Here is a 21,930-nt window from a genome sequence, read left to right as displayed (position 1 = left end):
ATGAATGAATATAATATACAAGTTTCACTTTTTGAATGGAATTAGTGAAATAAATCAACTTTTTGATGATATTCTAATTATATGACCAGCACCTGTAATTATGTCATGATGCAGAAAGTGTTTAAATTAGTCAAACATCACATGTTGTCAAATCTTATGATTTTTCGTTTGTCAATTTTATTTTATTCTAACATTTTTATTTTAATCAGTTCAATCAGTATTAAAATTGTTAACTGTTAGTAATCATTTTGCTTGATATATGGGTGTAGGAGCACACGATGGTCACAAGAAAAAAATACTTTAGTGCTGCGCCCCCCCAGTCATTTTGCAGGCAAGTGCCTATGTCGCCTATGCCACGGGCCGTCCCTGTCCACGCCTATTCAAACAGAGCGTTCTGATGAGGGGGTCAAAAACAGGACAGAAAATAGCTTATTACTTCTAAATTATGTTTTTTGATGTAAAAATCTTGACAACATTATAAGTGGACCTCAGAGAAGAGTACAAAATAATAAACAGAGGCAGTTCATGACCCCTTTAAAAAATTACAATTACTTAAATTCCTTTTTTTGCAAAGACATTTTTAATTATTGACAAACCCAAATAATTTATTCATCTGCCACTTCTCTGTCACTGAATCTTACAGTGTCACTGATTTGATATAAAACACATCAAAATACTGACCACTAAACTCTGGTCAACATCTGCAGCACTGAAGATTTATGATTTTAACTTTGATTTTCTTAATGTTTTAACAGTGAAGTGATTGTTCTCAGTGATACTTACAGAACTGATCTGGATTCTTTAATCACAGGCAGCAGCTTCTGAAGAACTTCCATATTTTCAGGGTCATTCTTTCCTTTAACAAATTTATCAAGACAAAACTCATTCAGTTCCTCTTCTGATGTCAGCAACACAAAAACTAAAGCTGACCACTGAGATGAAGAGGGTTTGGCTTCCTTTATTCTTCCAGATGTCAGATACTGTTGTATTTGCTCCACTAGTGAACGATCACCCAGTTCATTCAGACAGTGGAACAGATTGATGGATTTCTCTGGAGAGTCAATGTTCCTGATCTTCATCTTGATGTACTCAACTGTTTTCTCATTGCTGTCAGAGCTGCTTCTTTTCAGTGTCATTATCTGTTGTAGGAGAATCTGATGAGACTTTACTGACAAACCCACAAGGAATCGCAGGAAAAGATCCAGATGTCCATTTTTACTCCGTAGAGCCTCATCCACAGCTCTCTGATGCAGCTCAGATAATGAAACATGTTTTGATGAATTGAGTTGAAACCAGTCCAGAACTTTAGACCACAAACTCTGTCTGGTGATTTGGTCAAACACATTTTTGTTGAGGTTTGTCCAGGAGAGGTGCACATATAGAGCTGCTAGATGTTCCTGAATGCTCAGATGAACAAAGCAGAAGACTTTCCCCTGATACAAGCCCAACTCCTCTCTGAAGATCTGAGTGCACAATCCTGAGTACACTGATGCTTCTGTCACATCAATGCCACACTCTCTCAGGTCTTCCTCATAGAAGATCAGGTTGCCTTTCACAAGCTGCTGAAAAGCCACTTTCCCCAGTTTGAGGATCATGTCTTCATCTGTCACCTTCTTCTCATAGTCCTTCTCATGTTTGATGTTGGTCTGAAGGATCAGGAAGCGTGTGTACATTTGAGTGAGAGTCTTGGGAATCTCTCCACTCTCTGCTGGACTCAACATCTTCTCCAGAACAGCGGCTGAGATCCAGCAGAACACTGGGATGTGGCACATGATGTAGAGGCTCCTTGATGACTTCAGGTGTGAGATGATTGTATTGGCCAGACTCTGATCACTGATTCTCTTCCTGAAGTATTCCTGCTTCTGTGGCTCATTGAAGCCTCGTACCTCTGTCACTCGATGGACACACTCAGAGGGGACGAGATCAGCTGCTGCTGGTCTGGAGGTGATCCAGATGAGAGCAGAGGGAAGCAGATTCCCCACAATCAGGTTCATCAGCAGCACATCCACTGAGGCTGATTCAGATATATTACACAGCTTCACTTTGCTCTTAAAGTCCAGAGACAGACGACACTCATCCAGACCATCAAAGATGAACAACACTTTATATTCATCACTGGATATTTCCATTTCTTTAGTTTCAGGGAAAAACACATGAAGAAGATCTGAAAGACTGAGTGTTTTGTCCTTCATCAAGTTGATTTCTCTGAAAGGCAGTGGAAATATGAGCTGGACGTCCTGATTCTCTTTCCCTTCAGCCCAGTCCAGGATGAACTTCTGCACAGAGACTGTTTTTCCAATGCCAGCGACTCCCTTTGTCAGCACAGTTCTGATGGCTTTGTCTTGTCCAGGTAAAGGTCTAAAGATGTCATTGCATTTGATGGCTGTGTCCTCTGTTGCTGCTCTCCTGGATTGTGTCTCAATCTGTCTCACCTCATGCTCATTACTGATCTCTCCACTCTCACTCTCTGTGATGTAGAGCTCTGTGTAGATCTCATTCAGGAGTGTTGGGTTTCCCTGCGTCGCTGTTCCCTCATACAGACGACCAAACTTCTTCATCAGATTTGATCTAAACGTGTTGAGGACTTCATGGCTGGAAAATAAAATACTGCATTAAATAAGCTAAGCTAATGTATTCTGTATCATAATCAAATAATCTTTAACAGAAATATTAGACCTGAGATCAGTCTTTGTATCTTCACTCTTATAATCTAATGACTGATTCACAGACGCTTCACTCCTCATAGACACACAGCTGGGCTCTGCTTCTGATCTCTTCTGATGAACTGAACTATAATAGAAAGAGAATAAAGTGAATCATTTTAATTACCATATTTAACAAAGTACGTCTTTATATATTATTTAAACAATCACTTGAAAAAGCACTTCAGGATAATTTATTTTACTCTATTTTATTAATTTTAATATCAATATATTAAATAGAACTCAATGCTTTTACAAATGTGGAACATTATATATGTTAAAATATCAAAAAAAATAAATAAATAAATTATATATATATATATATAAGCAACGTATAAGAATTTCTCATATATTATAGAAAACACTATAGACAATATTTTAATTATATAAAATGACATGCTATAATAATATTTATATAAAAATGTACCCGAGATCAGTCTGTGTATCTCTACTCTTAAACTTTACTGGTTGATCCATAGACACTCCACTCCTCAGAGACACACAGCTGGACTCTGCTTCTGATCTCTTCTGCTGAACTGAACTATAACAGAGAAATTAAAGTGAATCATCTAAATTACCATATTTAAAAGTACAAACTTACATATTTAAACAATCACTTTAAAAATGGCGCCGCTAATGGCAGCCTCCATGGCGTGCTGCGCAGTTGTTTTTATGTTTTTGTTGGTTTGTCCTGTCTTTAGTTATATCCCTGCAATCAGTTTCACCAGAGACGAATTGCTGGACATTCGGCAGAACACACCACCCGATATTTCACCGGTTTTCGATTACTCTGATGTTTTGCTGGACATTGTAGTCGGCAGAGCAGCAGCGCTGATCAAATGCAGGACGAACAAACGGGGGAAGCGAGCCGGTGCGCTCATGAAGCTCAGACAGCTTTCGAATGGCGTTGCCTAGCATCTATCTGGCGAATCTCCGCTCTCTACCCAACAAAACGGACAAACTCCTTCTGCTCTCCCGGACAAATAAGGATTTTTCAAACTCTGCTGCTGTGAAACCTGGCTGAATGACACCATTCCCGACAGCGCGCTTCATCTGCCGAGCTTTCAGCTGTTTAGAGCAGACAGTGACGCAGAATCAACGGGGAAATCACGCGGCGGATCAGATCACAGAGAGCGAACAACAAAACACCCAGACTCTGTTTTAATCATTCTTAGGGACTTTTTACTCTCCTGTGAACTGCCAAAATACAGACTTGCCTTTGTTCACCGATTTACTTCTTGTTAACGTTGGGACATTCTGTATGTTACCAAAAACTGGATCAGTCATTATTTTTACTTGGCTTTCAACAAAGTTAATGTTGCTGAAGGTAGACCTTTGATTGGCAGCTTCCTGCAGTTCACAGACCTCTGATTTCCACTTCTCCCTTAATTTGTATGTTTTCCATCGAGTTACAACAGCTTTTTAAGAACAAACTATAATCTTATAAAGCTCTGAGATCTTCTCATTTTGTACTGATCCCCAAAAAGCTCTTGTAGTAAAGCTTTGGTTCTTAAATACCCATGATCAGCAGGCATATGTTGGCAACTTTTTATAATCTCTCTTGGATGCCCCCTGGTGTACTGTTCAAGAAAGTATAAGCGATCACTAGGGCTTTCAGTTTTACTCTCCACACCACTTTCAAAGGATTTTATACAGGAGTGATATCGCAAAGGGTTGCCGTCAAACACCTGAATTTCCCTTTTAGGCAAAGATGACAGACACTGTTGTTGAACCAATAAAGATGTAATTAAATTTTGTTTATCCATAATATGGAGAATTTGATCAGTATTTCCTGAACCAGCACTGGAACTGCTTCCATACTGGGCACCTACATTCACATTACCACGCTGACTTGAGTTTGGAATTGTTGGAAGGCAAATAGTTTGAGAAATGTTCCTCTTGTTTGCATTTGCACCTGAAGAAACCATTTGCTGAGTTGGAATAAATGATTTTGCATCAGCATTAAGTGTCTGAGTGGTCTGTTGTCCTTTATCAACATAAGAACTCATTCCATCAGAATGATGCGTCACATCAGTTTTAACACAATGCACACTGGAGTCCTTAAGTACTTTCACTTTTGCCATAGTTGCAGCAATTTCCATTCGCAACCCAAATTCCTTTCTGTTTTCTTATGTTTTGTTCTTTTTCCTCAATACAATGTTTTTCCTTCATGAAATTTTGATGTACCAACAGAGCTGCTATATCGGCCTCTGCCTTAATGCATGCTGAAGAGGTTGATGTTGTTGAACGTCTTGAGGCAGAGCTACTTGATACTACAGTCTACAGTCTACTTGATCCTTTACTTCCAACAGAAATGCTGTCACTTCCGACTGGTTGCCGTGAATACCTTTACATTTCTGTGTGTATATGATATGAAGATAGTTTTTCTCAAATGAAACTGCTCTCAGAGCAGTTCTGGAGATGTTGCTCATGTGTTTATGTCCTCATTTAGCGAGGCGGCAGACGTTAATATCACCGCAAGCCTCACCCGCGCTTCTGTATGAGTAGTAAACAAACCCACGCGTGCCATACAGTGGGTACGGAAAGTATTCAGACCCCCTTAAATTTTTCACTCTTAGTTATATTGCAGCCATTTGCTAAAATCATTTAAGTTCATTTTTTTTTTCCTCAATGTACACACAGCACCCCATATTGACAGAAAAACACAGAATTGTTGACATTTTTGCAGATTTATTAAAAAAAGAAAAACTGAAATATCACATGGTCCTAAGTATTCAGACCCTTTGCTGTGACACTCATATATTTAACTCAGGTGCTGTACATTTCTTCTGATCATCCTTGAGATGGTTCTACACCTTCATTTGAGTCCAGCTGTGTTTGATTATACTGATTGGACTTGATTAGGAAAGCCACACACCTGTCTATATAAGACCTTACAGCTCACAGTGCATGTCAGAGCAAATGAGAATCATGAGGTCAAAGGAACTACCTGAAGAGCTCAGAGACAGAATTGTGGCAAGGCACAGATCTGGCCAAGGTTACAAAAAATGTTCTGCTGCACTTAAGGTTCCTAAGAGCACAGTGGCCTCCATAATCCTTAAATTGAAGACATTTGGGACGACCAGAACCCTTCCTAGAGCTGGCCGTCTGGCCAAACTGAGCTATCGGGGGAGAAGAGCCTTGGTGAGAGAGGTAAAGAAGAACCCAAAGATCACTGTGCCAGAGATGCAGTCGAGAGATGGGAGAAAGTTGTAGAAAGTCAACCATCACTGCAGCCCTGCACCAGTCGGGGCTTTATGGCAGAGTGGCCCGACGGAAGCCATAAAGCATGGAGTTTGTTAAAAAAAACAGCTGAAGGACTCCAAGATGGTGAGAAATAAGATTCTCTGGTCCGATGAGACCAAGATAGAACTTTTTGGCCTTAATTCTAAGCGGTATGTGTGGAGAAAACCAGGCACTGCTCATCACCTGTCCAATACAGTCCCAACAGTGAAGCATGGTGGTGGCAGCATCATGCTGTGGGGGTGTTTTTCAGCTGCAGGGACAGGACGACTGGTTGCAATCGAGGGAAAGATGAATGCGGCCAAGTACAGGGATATCCTGGACGAAAACCTTCTCCAGAGTGCTCAGGACCTCAGACTGGGCCGAAGGTTTACCTTCCAACAAGACAATGACCCTAAGCACACAGCTAAAATAACGAAGGAGTGGCTTCACAACAACTCCGTGACTGTTCTTGAATGGCCCAGCCAGAGCCCTGACTTAAACCCAATTGAGCATCTCTGGAGAGACCTAAAAATGGCTGTCCACCAACGTTTACCATCCAACCTGACAGAACTGGAGAGGATCTGCAAGGAGGAATGGCAGAGGATCCCCAAATCCAGGCGTGAAAAACTTGTTGCATCTTTCCCAAAAAGACTCATGGCTGTATTAGATCAAAAGGGTGCTTCTGCTAAATACTGAGAAAAGGGTCTGAGTACTTAGGACCATGTGATATTTCAGTTTTTCTTTTTTAATAAATCTGCAAAAATGTCAACAATTCTGTCTTTTACTGTCAATATGGGGTGCTGTGTGTACATTAATTAGGGGAAAAAAAATGAACAAATGGCTGCAATATAACAGAGTGAAAAGTTTAAGAGGGTCTGAATACTTTCCGTACCCACTGTATATTAGCACAGAGACAGGCAGAAGTCATATTTAAATAGTCGTTTTGCAGCTTAATATTTACAAATAGGAGTGGGAGTGTGCTCACTTCTGTGTGCACTTACGTTTGTGTGTGTGTGTGTGTGTGTGTGTGCGCGCGCGAACCGGGGCGGAACTCCGCTGTGCGCGATACAGAGAGCGCGACCATGTAACGTAGAGACAGAAATGACATGCCGTTGTGTAAATAAGATGAATAACATAAGGCTACTTAGTTTGTTTAATGAAAGAACAAGGTATAGACCTGTTCTATAGGGAAGGTAACATTGAATTAGGGGTCAACCGATTATCGGCGCCGATATTAAGCATTTTTATGATTATCGGTATCGGTCATTTTCAAAACCGATGTGCCGATAAAATTATTTAATTTTGAAACGCGCTATTTGGCTCTGATGCAACCTGTCAGAACTCACCACTTAGAGTAGTTTCTGCCCACCGCACATCTGATTTGTTGGGAGTCACGAGTCAGACCAATCAATGTGGAAGACTAAGGCACTCTCACAATGAAAGCGTTTTCTACAGTTTCAGTGATCACGCATCAGTTGTCTCTCAAAGGCAGCAGCAGACATTGCTCAAGTTGCAATAAATCACAATCCACTACACTGAAGTTGCAAAACACCTCAATATTATCTATTTATGGTTTCCGCGATGAGGAAAACGCAGACGGAATCACGGAATCCAGTCATATAAAGGGAATTTACTGTATAACGCGTCACGGGGTTCGTCAAAGTTTGGATGAATTAATCAAAAGTAGGTCAGTACACTTAAATCGACTCGCGCTATGGACAGGCTATTGCAGCCTGTTTGAGTGACATTTCTAAATGGATGAAAGACCATCGCCTTCAGCTCAACCTTGCCAAGACAGAACTACTCGTGGTCTCAGCCAATCCATCACTTCACCACAACTTCTCTATACAGCTGGGTTTGTCAACCATAACTCCTTCCAGGACAGCCAGGAACCTTGGAGTTGTGATCGATGATCAGTTATGCTTCACAGACCATATTGCTACAACTGCCCATTCCTGCAGATTCACCTTATACAACATTAGGAAGATTAGACCCTTCCTGTCGGAGCATGCCGCACAACTCCTCATCCAAGCTCTTGTTCTCTCCAGACTGGACTATTGTAATGCTCTCTTGGCGGGCCTTCCCACATGTACTATCAAGCCACTGCAACTGATCCAGAATGCAGCAGCCAGAGTGGTCTTTAATGAACCATAGAAAGCTCACGTTACCCCTCTCTTCATCAGGTTACACTGGCTACCAATAGCCGCTCGCATCAAATTCAAGGTACTGATGTTTGCCTACAAGACGACAACTAGCACTGCACCAATATATCTAAACTCACTAGTTCAAACTTATGCACGCTCCAGAAGCTTGCGTTCTGCAAGTGAACGACGCCTTGTGGTGCCATCACAAAGAGGTACCAAATCCCTCTCATGGACCTTTTCCTGGACTGTGCCCAGCTGGTGGAATAACCTCCCGATCTCAATTCGAACAGCTGAATCTTTAGCCTTTTTCAAAAAAACATCTAAAAGACGCATCTTTTTCGCCAGCACCTGACCAACTAATACTAACACTTACCTATTATATCTATTTAAAAAAATAAAAAATAAATAAATAAATAAAATCACTCTAGCTACGTGTACTGTGCTGGGCTAACTGAGACTTGTCATGGCACTTGTATACTGCTGCAATCTCGATGGTCTGATTGCTTCTATTGTTCTCATATTGTACGTCACTTTGGATAAAAGCGTCTGCTAAATGATTAAATGTAAATGGACTAGTATCTGTAAATATTAAGCTGCAAAAAGACTATTTAAATATGAATTCTGCATGTTCTGCGTGAATGGCACAGACGCGCGGTTTTGATTATACACACACACACACACATCCACACACACACTGAAGTGCGCGACGCTCGCGGTGTTTTCAGCATCTGCCGTCTCACTAAATGAGGACATAAATACATGATCAACATCCCCAGAACTGCTCTGAGAGTTGCTTCATGAGCATTTGACCGTTTAATTTGAGTAAAATGATCGTCATATCATATACATAGGCTATACAGAAACTTAAGAGGTCCTCATGGCAACCCGTCAAAATAAAAGTTTGGTTTATCTACTACTACAACCACAACTTTTGTTTAAAAGAATAATCACACAATACGCTATTTCTTCCATGTTTTAACTTTAATGGTAAACCCATTTGTTTGCCAAAAAATTGAGTTTAACGCTCATTTGATTAAAAGATAACTGAAATTAATGTTTTATGGCTTCATTTGCACTACACTGTAAATTAAAACTAATCGAAATTACTGTCACATAGGCCAAGATTAGGACGACATAAATTGTGACATTTCAATATGCTATTGAATCAAGTGTGCCTATAACAGGCTATTAGTGTTATAGTTTAATTAAAATAGTTGCAGTCTTCTTCACAACTTCTATAATGGAGCTATGAAGACAATTAAATTATTTACACTTATTTTATTATAATTATGAGAGATTATGCTATTCCACATACATTTCTAACATGTAAATTATTGAAGCCAAATACTTACATTTCCCCAAGCTGTTTAGCTGTAGTACAGTATTCATAGGCTTAATCATGAAGCATGCAGTGGCCCCACTTTTAACTCTCTCTTTATATTACCCTTATTGTAGATGGATGCATGGAGAGGATGACAAGAGTAAGAAGTGCAATCAACACCAGGGAAGGCAGTTTTTGTCAGAGCCCTTGTCATTCTTAATTTTGACATTAATTTTAATTTTTACATCAGACATAATATCGGTTAAAAATATCGGTTATCGGTCCACTTGGTCTGTAATAATCGTATAGGCATCGGCCCTGAAAAACACATATCGGTCGACCCCTACATTGAATGACTTCTTTTGTGGTCTGGCGCTATAGAGAAAATAAAATTAACTTGACCTTCAAGGGGGGCGAGGGGTAAATAAAGACAGAAATTAAATTTTAGGATGAACCATCACTTTAATGACAGTTGGCAGAATGTTTACTGTCCCTTTAAGACCTGCACACATCTAATATAAAGGCACGTATCCATTTTTCTGTTTACTTTCATTTTAGACATAACCAACTGAGTCTATATGTAAACCTTGTGTGTTTTTACAGTATTAACGCAAAAGATAACTTAGTTCAGTAATCAGGTTGTTACGGAGCCAACGAGACGAGAGACATGCGGATCCATGTGAGAGCTTTATTTACAAGGGCGTGGTTAGGAAACAAGCAAGGGTCAAACAATGGCAAACAGGTATATCACAGGTAAGGCAAAGAATCATCCAAAACGGGCATGAGTCAGTCGACAGCGCACAATATCCAAAGGGGCTTGACAAGAGAGGGGTATCCGAAAACGTAAGCAATAGTCCAGGCAGGGAAAAACACAATCCGAAACAGGCAAGGCAAGGCAAGACTAGGGAAACTACAAACGGCTTTGTAAGGTAGCTAAAGCTAGGGCAGCGATAAGTGCATACAACACTCGGCCATGAGGGGGAGAAAGTCCATGGCTTAAGTAAGGAGTGCAAATGGGAATCAGCTATGTGTGATCAGTGCAATCAGCTGTGTGTGTGTCGTCAGTGCAATGGATGATGGGAACTGTAGTCCGGAGGTGACGTGCAACAATTTGTGTAGTGTGAGAGTCAATATGATGGAAGGGTGACCTCTGGTGGCAATCAGACGGAAGGCCACAAACCGGATTCGTAACACAGGTGCTGTTTGACAGGGTTTTAGTGCGCGCGCTTCTGGTGTATGCGCTCAGAAAAAGCGGACGTCAGACCAGCGTGTGAATGAAACATTTAACCGGCAAGGCATGTATGCAAATAAAGTACTTTTGCGATCGCGAATAAGTGCAGTGTCCTGTCAGAGTAACTCTACCGCTGTATGTCGTGTTGTACAGTATATAGAGATGGTGGCGCCAGGACTGTAATTGATAGAATGTGTGCTGTAGTGCGATACTACGATATATCTTCAAAAGCAGATCGTGGAGAGATTTTTATCATCCACGATCAAAAATCGTCATCTCGCACACACCTAGATGGGCATTTTCCAAAAATATTGCATTCCAATATTTGGGCTCAGAAAAAAAAAAAAAAAAAAAAACTAATATTTGAATATTATTTAAATGAGGTTTAATGAGAAAGACGTTATTTTTAATTATCGAGTTTTTGTCGCGATTTCTGAACAAGCTTATGATTAGCCATTATACACAACATTCTACAACAATGTTATGTTATGTTATATCTCAAGGTTTTATTTTGGTCAAAAACATGTTTAAACAAAAAAATATACATATAAAAAAACAAAAGAATTCAAACTCAGGCAGAGCAAACGGAAAAATCAGGCAGAGCGTGACAATTACAGTACAGAACGTATATAACTCAAGTCAGCCTATATTTATCATGTTTACATTTTTTCACATTAATGCTGAGAAAAACAATAACTTTCACCCGAGCACGTGGATATTTGTTCCTCAGTCTGATAACAATGAACGCGTGCCGATAAAGATAACGTGTGCTAACAGTCTCTTAGCGCTTTGTGTTAAACCAAGCTCCCTCGAGGAACCTTTATATATGTCTGAAGATCATTTCACTATCAGATGCGCTCTCTTCTCTCGAGTACAGCTGCGCTTACTTGCAGTCGTGAACGCAGTGATGGTCTTTCCTCAGTGTTTGGATTTCATGTGATTTCTCATTGTGGTGGTGATATTATGATAAATGAGTTTCACCAATTCATTTGATCAGAAGTAATTACATTTTGTCAGATCATTTAGTAAGATAATTTAGATCAAAGTAAATCCAAACTTCGCGATTATCAATTTAACATGCTCCACAGCGCCACCCAGCGCATGTAGTTATAACTTCTTAGGATTTATCATGGATCCCCAAAAAATCAACACAGTAAAATTCAAAGAGTGTTTTTATGTTTCGAATAATAATTGCAGACTGAATATTCAAATGTTTCACTATTTATGCCAGGGCTTGAATTTCGGCGCGGGATTGCGGGGATTGCGCATAATTTAAACCATTCCCTCAAATTTAACTTTTATAATGCGAAATTCCCACACAATATTTGCTTAATCTCAGATCAAATTATGAAATACATTCACAGCAGCGAAAAAGAAATCACCGGTTCAAACAGTCCGTCTCTAATTTAGAATTTAATTCCACAAACAGCGCTGCACCGGTGTTCTCTGACTGTGGCTGAGTCCTGCAGCATCGGCGTGCTCTCCGCGGCCTGCGTCGCTCTGATCTTATTCACACAAGGCTGTGTGACATGCTCTAATATTCTGAGCCGCACGCAAATGCGACTGAAAACTACTGCGTGCTACTATGAAAAAATATTTATTTTAGTTTTTGCAGAGTTGAGTAATGTCACAGACATATCTCATGAATCCTTTCATAAACGAAGAAAGTAGACACAATGTAAATAAGAGATTCATTATGCAGTGTAGAGAGCTTTGTTGATTATAATGGAACTTTGTGAGATCGCGATGAACTAAGGAGAGTGACAGATTTAATGATTAAGGGAGTTTGTAAATGTGATATTGATTTAATACAACAGTTCAGTAAACAAGAAGTTAATATTAAGTAACTTACATTGTCTGACTATAACACTGTTGCCTGATTTTGCTCTATTTCGTCGATGAAAATAGTTTGAATCATAGCCACAGCTGAGCCGCTGCGCATCTCCATTCAAACACAGCGGTGTCTCCTTTATGAATGAACCTGCGTTTTTAAACGAATCTAGTGAGTCAGTGATTCAATTACCCATTCATAAAGACAGTCACTTCCATAATTCCTGAATGAATCAGCCGTTCGAACGAATCAATTTAATGAATGATTCAGTGATCAAACCAGTGACTTGTCGCCACCTGCTGGCAATTTGTTTAATTTTGACGTATCTTTCAGTGTTCAAATGTAATATTTCTATAACCTATTCAAATTGTATATTTAAAATATTAATCTCAACATGAATTTATAAATTTAATTGTACTCATACCAACTCTGAGGCTCATTAAACGTCTGAAAATACACCTACAAGCCACTTTTGTGTTCTTCTGCTCCATCTCTGTACAAATTAATTTTGTTAATACTGATTAATTTGATTGATATCTTATTATTCTTATTCTAATTAGAAATTTTAAAAGCTTATAAATATGTATTTTTAAAATTTAACAAAAAGATGACATACTTTTAATAAAGTTAGAAAAATACCATAAAAATAAAATTCCCCTGTAAATCACTTTGAGTCAAATATCACCCTGTAATGGGATGGCAAATTTTTTATCATAATTTTTGATTAAACATTAGAAAAAAATAATTAGCCCATATCTTAGAAAGCTGAGACATTCCTTCATTCAGAAGGCATAAAACTGAAAGCAACTCAAAATAATGAAACATTAAGTGACATATATTAGTTGAGTTCTTAATGTCAGTTTGAAGGAGATCATGATGTGTTTTGTATAAAATAAAATAAACATTTAAAAAATAATAAAAAAAAAAAAAACTAAGTAATTGAACTGGAATACATGAAATACACTGATTCTGAAAGGCATTCATAAATAGTTTTAATACAGTTCCTAATGTCAATTTGGAGGAGAGCATGAAAAATTAAGCTGTTTTAAAAACCATACATTAAAATTTGTAGACATAAATAAATGAAGACGATTAATTTAGCCCCGATGTGTCAATTTATCAACCCCCATCTTTAAATCCCCCATGTGACCCATGTAAGGGGAATTCCCCCCCAGTTTAAAAAACGAAATTCAGGCCCTGCATGCACACCCCTAATCGAAAATCGATTCATTCATCCACGAACAGATTTGTTTGTTGACTAAATCGTAGCGGCCTAAGAGCCAACCAAAGCTGCAGGAGCCGAGTGCAGGAATAATTTGATAATCCATTACATTTGCTTCTTGAAGTTTATTTGATTGACCAAAAACTTAACATTGAAACATTTCTTAAAGCATTTGAAGATCATTTTGAATCAAGGCAAAATTTGATGAATTTAAGGTCAACAAACAAATATGTGCTCCCACACTCGCCCATTCCTTCCTTCCAACCCCTCCCCCCACAACAGGTGCTTTAATTCTCACATAATTAATTACACTCCCATATTTTCCCACAGTCACATGACATCACACATGAATGTTTGCATGGCTCCTATAAATATAACACTCTTTATAATATAAAATGATGACATGCTATAATTATATTTATATAAAAATGTACCTGAGATCAGTCGCTGTATCTCCACTCTTAAACTTTACTGGTTGATCCATAGACACTCCACTCCTCAGAGACACACAGCTGGACTGATCTGAATCTGAACTATAACAGAGAGAGATTAAAGTTCCTTTGAATTACCATATTTAAAGCACATACTAATATCATGATCACTTAATTTACACTATTTTATTACAAAAGATGTTAAACAGAACTGAGTGCTTTCACAAATGCATCTCTGTGTAATATTATACATGTTCAAATATCAGATAAAGAAAAATATATAATTTAGCAACATACAAGAAGAATTTCTAATATGTGACCCTGGACCACAAAACCAGTCTCAAGTCGCTGGGGTATATTTGTAGCAATAGCCAACAATACATTGTATGGGTCAAAATTATAGATTTTTCTTTTATGCCAAAAAGAATTAGGATATTAAGTAAAGATATTGTTCCATGAAGATATTTTGTAAATTTACTACTGTAAATATACCAAAACGTCGTATTTGATTAGTAATATGCATTGCTAAGAATTCATTTGGACAACTTTAAAGGTGATTTTCTCAATATTTTTTTGCACCCTCAGATTCCAGATTTTCAAATAGTTGTATCTCGGCCATTTTAAGAGCTGCATGTATGTGCAGCTCTTAAAATGGGTCATAAATTGCCTTAAATTTATTTTGAAAAATTCTGCAGATACCTTGTAAATAGTGAAATAAAATGCCTTCCTTCATATTTGTTGATATTTGTGTATTGAAAACGTTTTAGATTGACATTTAGACTCCTATCTGATTCTCTATATTTAAAAAAAGAAAAGAAAAGAAAAAGGTCTTTTTTTTTTTTATTATTTGGGCTAGTTAAATTAATTTTCGGGCTACCAAAATCTGAAGAGTACCTGCCCGAAGGGCTACAAGGGATTTTTAAATGTAAAAAATTGACACTTAAGACTGGTTTTGTGGTCCAGGGTCACATATATTGTAGAAAATACAGTACTATATACTCTATTTTGATAACATAAAATGACATGCTATAATAATATTTATATAAATATGTACCTGAGATCAGTCTTTGTATCTCTACTCTTAAACTTTACTGGTTGATCCATAGACACTCCACTCCTCAGAGACACACAGCTGGACTCTGCTTCTGATCTCTTCTGATGAACTGAACTATAACAGAGAGAGATTAAAATGAATCATCTAAATTACAATATTTAACAAAGTACAAACTCATATATTATTCAAACAATCACTTTGAAGAGTACTTCATTTACACTATTTTATTACAAAAGATGTTAAACAGAACTGAGTGCTTTCACAAATGCATCTCTGTGTAACATTATACATGTTAAAATATCAGATAAAGATGAAAAATATCATTTAGCAATGTACAAGAAGAATTTCTTATATATTGTAGAAAATACAGTACTATATACACTTTTGATTAGGGCTTGGCGGTATATCGAGTTTGTACGATATATCGATATATTCTTTATGTTTATACGATATAAGGTAATATTGTTTATATCAATATACAGTAGTTTGAAACGAGCGCATCTGAAAATATAGCGGAGGACACAGACTGAGCTGCTGCGGAGAAAATGCATAGTACAATTTGTTCTAAACATGTGACTAACTTTATACGAAGGGCTTTAAAAAACTCGTAAGATATAGAAGCCTATAGTTTAGTTTCAGTTTAAAGCGGCTCTGACAGAAAGGCTGCGTGACGTGTGCCGCTGACAGAGACTCGCGCTGTTTAATGTGTTTGAGATGCTGTTTTCCTAAATGCACAACTTACATCTCACAGGTATATTCTCCATCTGTAAATGTTAGAAAGCCATGGAAATATTTCCATTTTGCTGTCACAAGTGCATGAGCTTTTGCTGCGATTCTCAGCTAAACATCACAGACTTCACTGAACGAGTGCCACCGCACCAAACAGAGCGCAATGAAATAGGAGCGCAATAATTCTGACTAAAATATACATTTTGCTGAAATATTCGTAGTTAATAAATAATAAATGTGACATATATCGAATTTTAAACCTACAAGTAAGTGTATTTGTATGATAGCACTAACTGCAAAGTGTAATGGGGTAATCAAAACAGCCTTCTTACTCAATTAGTCTGTGCTTTTTTATTATTTTTATTTTTGTTTAGTAAATTTAACTTCTGCTTTAAACGCATTATTTTTGTTTTTAGATTGCAATGTTATGTTAGAATGTAATGTGATTTTAACCCTTTTTTAACATAATATGGTTATGGTTACATTCACTTTATTTGTTTAATCCAAATACAAAAGTGTATAAATACTGAGATATATACCGTATATCGCAAATCAGCCAAAAACTACAGATATTAATTTTTGCTCATATCGCCCAGCCCTAATTTTGATAACATAAAATTACATGCTATATTAATATTTATATAAAAATGTACCTGAGATCAGTCTTTGTATCTCCACTCTCAAACTTTACTGGTTGATCCATAGACACTCCACTCCTCAGAGACACACAGCTGGACTCTGCTTCTGATCTCTCCTGATGAACTGAACTATAACAGAGAGAGATTAAAATGAATCATCTAAATTACAATATTTAACAAAGTACAAACTCATATATTATTCAAACAATCACTTTGAAGAGTACTTCATTTACACTATTTTATTACAAAAGATGTTAAACAGAACTGAGTGCTTTCACAAATGCATCTCTGTGTAACATTATACATGTTAAAATATCAGATAAAGATGAAAAATATCATTTAGCAATGTACAAGAAGAATTTCTTATATATTGTAGAAAATACAGTACTATATACACTTTTGATTAGGGCTTGGCGGTATATCGAGTTTGTACGATATATCGATATATTCTTTATAAGCGATACGATATAAGGTAATATTGTTTATATCAATATACAGTAGTTTGAAACGAGCGCATCTGAAAATATAGCGGAGGACACAGACTGAGCTGCTGCGGAGAAAATGCATAGTACAATTTGTTCTAAACATGTGACTAACTTTATACTGAAGGGCTTTAAAAACTCGTAAGATATAGAAGCCTATAGTTTAGTTTCAGTTTAAAGCGGCTCTGACAGAAAGGCTGCGTGACGTGTGCCGCTGACAGAGACTCGCTGTTTAATGTGTTTGAGATGCTGTTTTCCTAAATGCACAACTTACATCTCACAGGTATATTCTCCATCTGTAAATGTTAGAAAGCCATGGAAATATTTCCATTTTGCTGTCACAAGTGCATGAGCTTTTGCTTTGCGATTCTCAGCTAAACATCACAGACTTCACTGAACGAGTGCCACCGCACCAAACAGAGCGCAATGAAATAGGAGCGCAATAATTCTGACTAAAATATACATTTTGCTGAAATATTCGTAGTTAATAAATAATAAATGTGACATATATCGAATTTTAAACCTACAAGTAAGTGTATCTGTATGATAGCACTAACTGTAAAGTGTAATGGGGGTAATCAAAACAGCCTTCTTACTCAATTAGTCTGTGCTTTTTTATTATTTTTATTTTTTGTTTAGTAAATTTAACTTCTGCTTTAAACGCATTATTTTTGTTTTTAGATTGCAATGTTATGTTAGAATGTAATGTGATTTTAACCCTTTTTTAACATAATATGGTTATGGTTACATTCACTTTATTTGTTTAATCCAAATACAAAAGTGTATAAATACTGAGATATATACCGTATATCGCAAATCAGCCAAAACTACAGATATTAATTTTTGCTCATATCGCCCAGCCCTAATTTTGATAACATAAAATTACATGCTATATTAATATTTATATAAAAATGTACCTGAGATCAGTCTTTGTATCTCCACTCTCAAACTTTACTGGTTGATCCATAGACACTCCACTCCTCAGAGACACACAGCTGGACTCTGCTTCTGATCTCTTCTGATGAACTGAACTATAACAGAGAGATTAAAATGAATCATCTAAATTACAATATTTAACAAAGTACAAACTCATATATTATTCAAACAATCACTTTGAAGAGTACTTCATTTACACTATTTTATTACAAAAGATGTTAAACAGAACTGAGTGCTTTCACAAATGCATCTCTGTGTAACATTATACATGTTAAAATATCAGATAAAGATGAAAAATATCATTTAGCAATGTACAAGAAGAATTTCTTATATATTGTAGAAAATACAGTACTATATACACTTTTGATTAGGGCTTGGCGGTATATCGAGTTTGTACGATATATCGATATATTCTTTATAAGCGATACGATATAAGGTAATATTGTTTATATCAATATACAGTAGTTTGAAACGAGCGCATCTGAAAATATAGCGGAGGACACAGACTGAGCTGCTGCGGAGAAAATGCATAGTACAATTTGTTCTAAACATGTGACTAACTTTATACGAAGGGCTTTAAAAAACTCGTAAGATATAGAAGCCTATAGTTTAGTTTCAGTTTAAAGCGGCTCTGACAGAAAGGCTGCGTGACGTGTGCCGCTGACAGAGACTCGCGCTGTTTAATGTGTTTGAGATGCTGTTTTCCTAAATGCACAACTTACATCTCACAGGTATATTCTCCATCTGTAAATGTTAGAAAGCCATGGAAATATTTCCATTTTGCTGTCACAAGTGCATGAGCTTTTGCTTTGCGATTCTCAGCTAAACATCACAGACTTCACTGAACGAGTGCCACCGCACCAAACAGAGCGCAATGAAATAGGAGCGCAATAATTCTGACTAAAATATACATTTTGCTGAAATATTCGTAGTTAATAAATAATAAATGTGACATATATCGAATTTTAAACCTACAAGTAAGTGTATTTGTATGATAGCACTAACTGCAAAGTGTAATGGGGGTAATCAAAACAGCCTTCTTACTCAATTAGTCTGTGCTTTTTTATTATTTTTATTTTTGTTTAGTAAATTTAACTTCTGCTTTAAACGCATTATTTTTGTTTTAGATTGCAATGTTATGTTAGAATGTAATGTGATTTTAACCCTTTTTTAACATAATATGGTTATGGTTACATTCACTTTATTTGTTTAATCCAAATACAAAAGTGTATAAATACTGAGATATATACCGTATATCGCAAATCAGCCAAAAACTACAGATATTAATTTTTGATCATATCGCCCAGCCCTAATTTTGATAACATAAAATTACATGCTATATTAATATTTATATAAAATGTACCTGAGATCAGTCTTTGTATCTCCACTCTCAAACTTTACTGGTTGATCCATAGACACTCCACTCCTCAGAGACACACAGCTGGACTCTGCTTCTGATCTCTTCTGATGAACTGAACTATAACAGAGAGAGATTAAAATGAATCATCTAAATTACAATATTTAACAAAGTACAAACTCATATATTATTCAAACAATCACTTTGAAGAGTACTTCATTTACACTATTTTATTACAAAAGATGTTAAACAGAACTGAGTGCTTTCACAAATGCATCTCTGTGTAACATTATACATGTTAAAATATCAGATAAAGATGAAAAATATCATTTAGCAATGTACAAGAAGAATTTCTTATATATTGTAGAAAATACAGTACTATATACACTTTTGATTAGGGCTTGGCGGTATATCGAGTTTGTACGATATATCGATATATTCTTTATAAGCGATACGATATAAGGTAATATTGTTTATATCAATATACAGTAGTTTGAAACAGCGCATCTGAAAATATAGCGGAGGACACAGACTGAGCTGCTGCGGAGAAAATGCATAGTACAATTTGTTCTAAACATGTGACTAACTTTATACGAAGGGCTTTAAAAAACTCGTAAGATATAGAAGCCTATAGTTTAGTTTCAGTTTAAAGCGGCTCTGACAGAAAGGCTGCGTGACGTGTGCCGCTGACAGAGACTCGCGCTGTTTAATGTGTTTGAGATGCTGTTTTCCTAAATGCACAACTTACATCTCACAGGTATATTCTCCATCTGTAAATGTTAGAAAGCCATGGAAATATTTCCATTTTGCTGTCACAAGTGCATGAGCTTTTGCTGCGATTCTCAGCTAAACATCACAGACTTCACTGAGCAGTGCCACCGCACCAAACAGAGCGCAATGAAATAGGAGCAATAATTCTGACTAAAATATACATTTTGCTGAAATATTCGTAGTTAATAAATAATAAATGTGACATATATCGAATTTTAAACCTACAAGTAAGTGTATCTGTATGATAGCACTAACTGTAAAGTGTAATGGGGGTAATCAAAACAGCCTTCTTACTCAATTAGTCTGTGCTTTTTTATTATTTTTATTTTTTGTTTAGTAAATTTAACTTCTGCTTTAAACGCATTATTTTTGTTTTTAGATTGCAATGTTATGTTAGAATGTAATGTGATTTTAACCCTTTTTTAACATAATATGGTTATGGTTACATTCACTTTATTTGTTTAATCCAAATACAAAAGTGTATAAATACTGAGATATATACCGTATATCGCAAATCAGCCAAAAACTACAGATATTAATTTTTGCTCATATCGCCCAGCCCTAATTTTGATAACATAAAATTACATGCTATATTAATATTTATATAAAAATGTACCTGAGATCAGTCTTTGTATCTCCACTCTCAAACTTTACTGGTTGATCCATAGACACTCCACTCCTCAGAGACACACAGCTGGACTCTGCTTCTGATCTCTCCTGATGAACTGAACTATAACACAACAAATTTAATCCTTCATGATGATAATAATTTTCTTTTAAGTTCTTTAAGTATTTTTCAAGGCGATTTAATACAGTGTTTATTGAAAGTACCTGCTTCCTGAAGAAAACTCTTCATCTGAGGATGTTTGTGTGTGATCCATGATGAAACAGAATCTGATCTCCAGCACTGACTCTGAATAGAAATGACAAACAAACACAATAATTCATCTGAACGGATCCTGAGAGAAACAGATCATGAGACGCGGTTCACTCAGATACACAATGTTAGTAGTGTGTTAACAAATGATCAAATAAACCACAGACAACACCAAACACCAATCAAACCACGATCATCTGCTTACAAAAGGAAATATAGAAAAAGAAAATATGAAAATATACGTCCTTTAGAGGAAATATGAATGCAGAAGTCACTGTAAATCTGATCATCAGCACTCACCTTATTTACACAGATTCACAAAATCCACCGCCTTTCTATGAAGCAGCTACACGTAAATAATGGCTTAGCTTTGATAAAGGTTCCTATGAAACACTTTAATATTCCGTATAGAATCGATTCTGGCTGTTTAAATGGAGAAACATCAACTCTGAACATGTACTTTCACTTTTTGTTCTGTGAAAAACAAAGATGGCGCCGACACTCGTCTACGCAGCTATAATGCGTAAGGGAGCGTTTTTAAACTCCACACACAGCGGGAAAACGTTTGCAATGTCAAATCTTTCGTTCAAATAACGTACACGTTTAAGCAAAATTATTTAAAAAAAAAAAAATCTAGCATTTGTACAAAAAAGGAGCAGAGCATAAATCAAGCGGCAACCTTCCGCTCTCTGTTGTGAAACCAACACGGAAGTGATTAAACTGCAATTCATCGACTGGCCGCTAGAGACTGGATCTAAAAGGGAGTCAGTCGCATAGACCTCCCATGTTAAAATGCCTAACTTTACAGCAGAAAAACAAATATGTTTACAGCCTGGTACAAAAAAAAAAAGGTTTTGGTCTATATAGGTAATTTTGCCCTTCATGAATACTGTGAGGGTTTTTTTTAATTTTTTATAACTCATCCGTTTAAATTATATTAGGCCTTAAAGTTCTGCATAATTAAGGGCGTGGCCACTTG

The 21,930-nt window shown here is 36.7% G+C and overlaps 1 protein-coding gene across 3 annotated transcripts in view; it reads right to left on the bottom strand.

Annotated features, from left to right (window-relative positions):
* LOC131535239 (NACHT, LRR and PYD domains-containing protein 3-like) overlaps window positions 1-21,677 on the bottom strand; it is a 52,494-nt gene extending 30,817 nt beyond the window's left edge. Inside the window, exons 1-11 of one of the 3 annotated variants that reach the window (XM_058768189.1) lie at window positions 21,252-21,677; window positions 20,906-20,987; window positions 20,691-20,804; window positions 19,310-19,423; window positions 17,928-18,041; window positions 16,544-16,657; window positions 15,162-15,275; window positions 14,111-14,209; window positions 3,130-3,243; window positions 2,677-2,790; window positions 784-2,592 (exon numbers count right to left, since the gene is read on the bottom strand). In XM_058768189.1, coding sequence (XP_058624172.1) covers window positions 784-2,592; window positions 2,677-2,790; window positions 3,130-3,243; window positions 14,111-14,209; window positions 15,162-15,275; window positions 16,544-16,657; window positions 17,928-18,041; window positions 19,310-19,423; window positions 20,691-20,804; window positions 20,906-20,955 — 2,756 coding nt within the window. In that variant the 5' untranslated portion in view covers window positions 20,956-20,987; window positions 21,252-21,677. The remainder of the gene's footprint in view (window positions 1-783; window positions 2,593-2,676; window positions 2,791-3,129; window positions 3,244-14,110; window positions 14,210-15,161; window positions 15,276-16,543; window positions 16,658-17,927; window positions 18,042-19,309; window positions 19,424-20,690; window positions 20,805-20,905; window positions 20,988-21,251) is intronic. The other 2 variants (XM_058768190.1, XM_058768191.1) reach the window with 2 other exon arrangements.
* Between the last annotated feature and the right edge of the window lie 253 nt (window positions 21,678-21,930).

This window comes from Onychostoma macrolepis, unplaced genomic scaffold (genome assembly GCF_012432095.1).
Source record: "Onychostoma macrolepis isolate SWU-2019 unplaced genomic scaffold, ASM1243209v1 Scaffold2, whole genome shotgun sequence".
Taxonomy (NCBI): domain Eukaryota; kingdom Metazoa; phylum Chordata; class Actinopteri; order Cypriniformes; family Cyprinidae; genus Onychostoma; species Onychostoma macrolepis.
The sequence above is the reverse complement of the archived record's forward strand: the minus strand, read 5'-3'. Positions and strand labels throughout refer to the sequence as shown.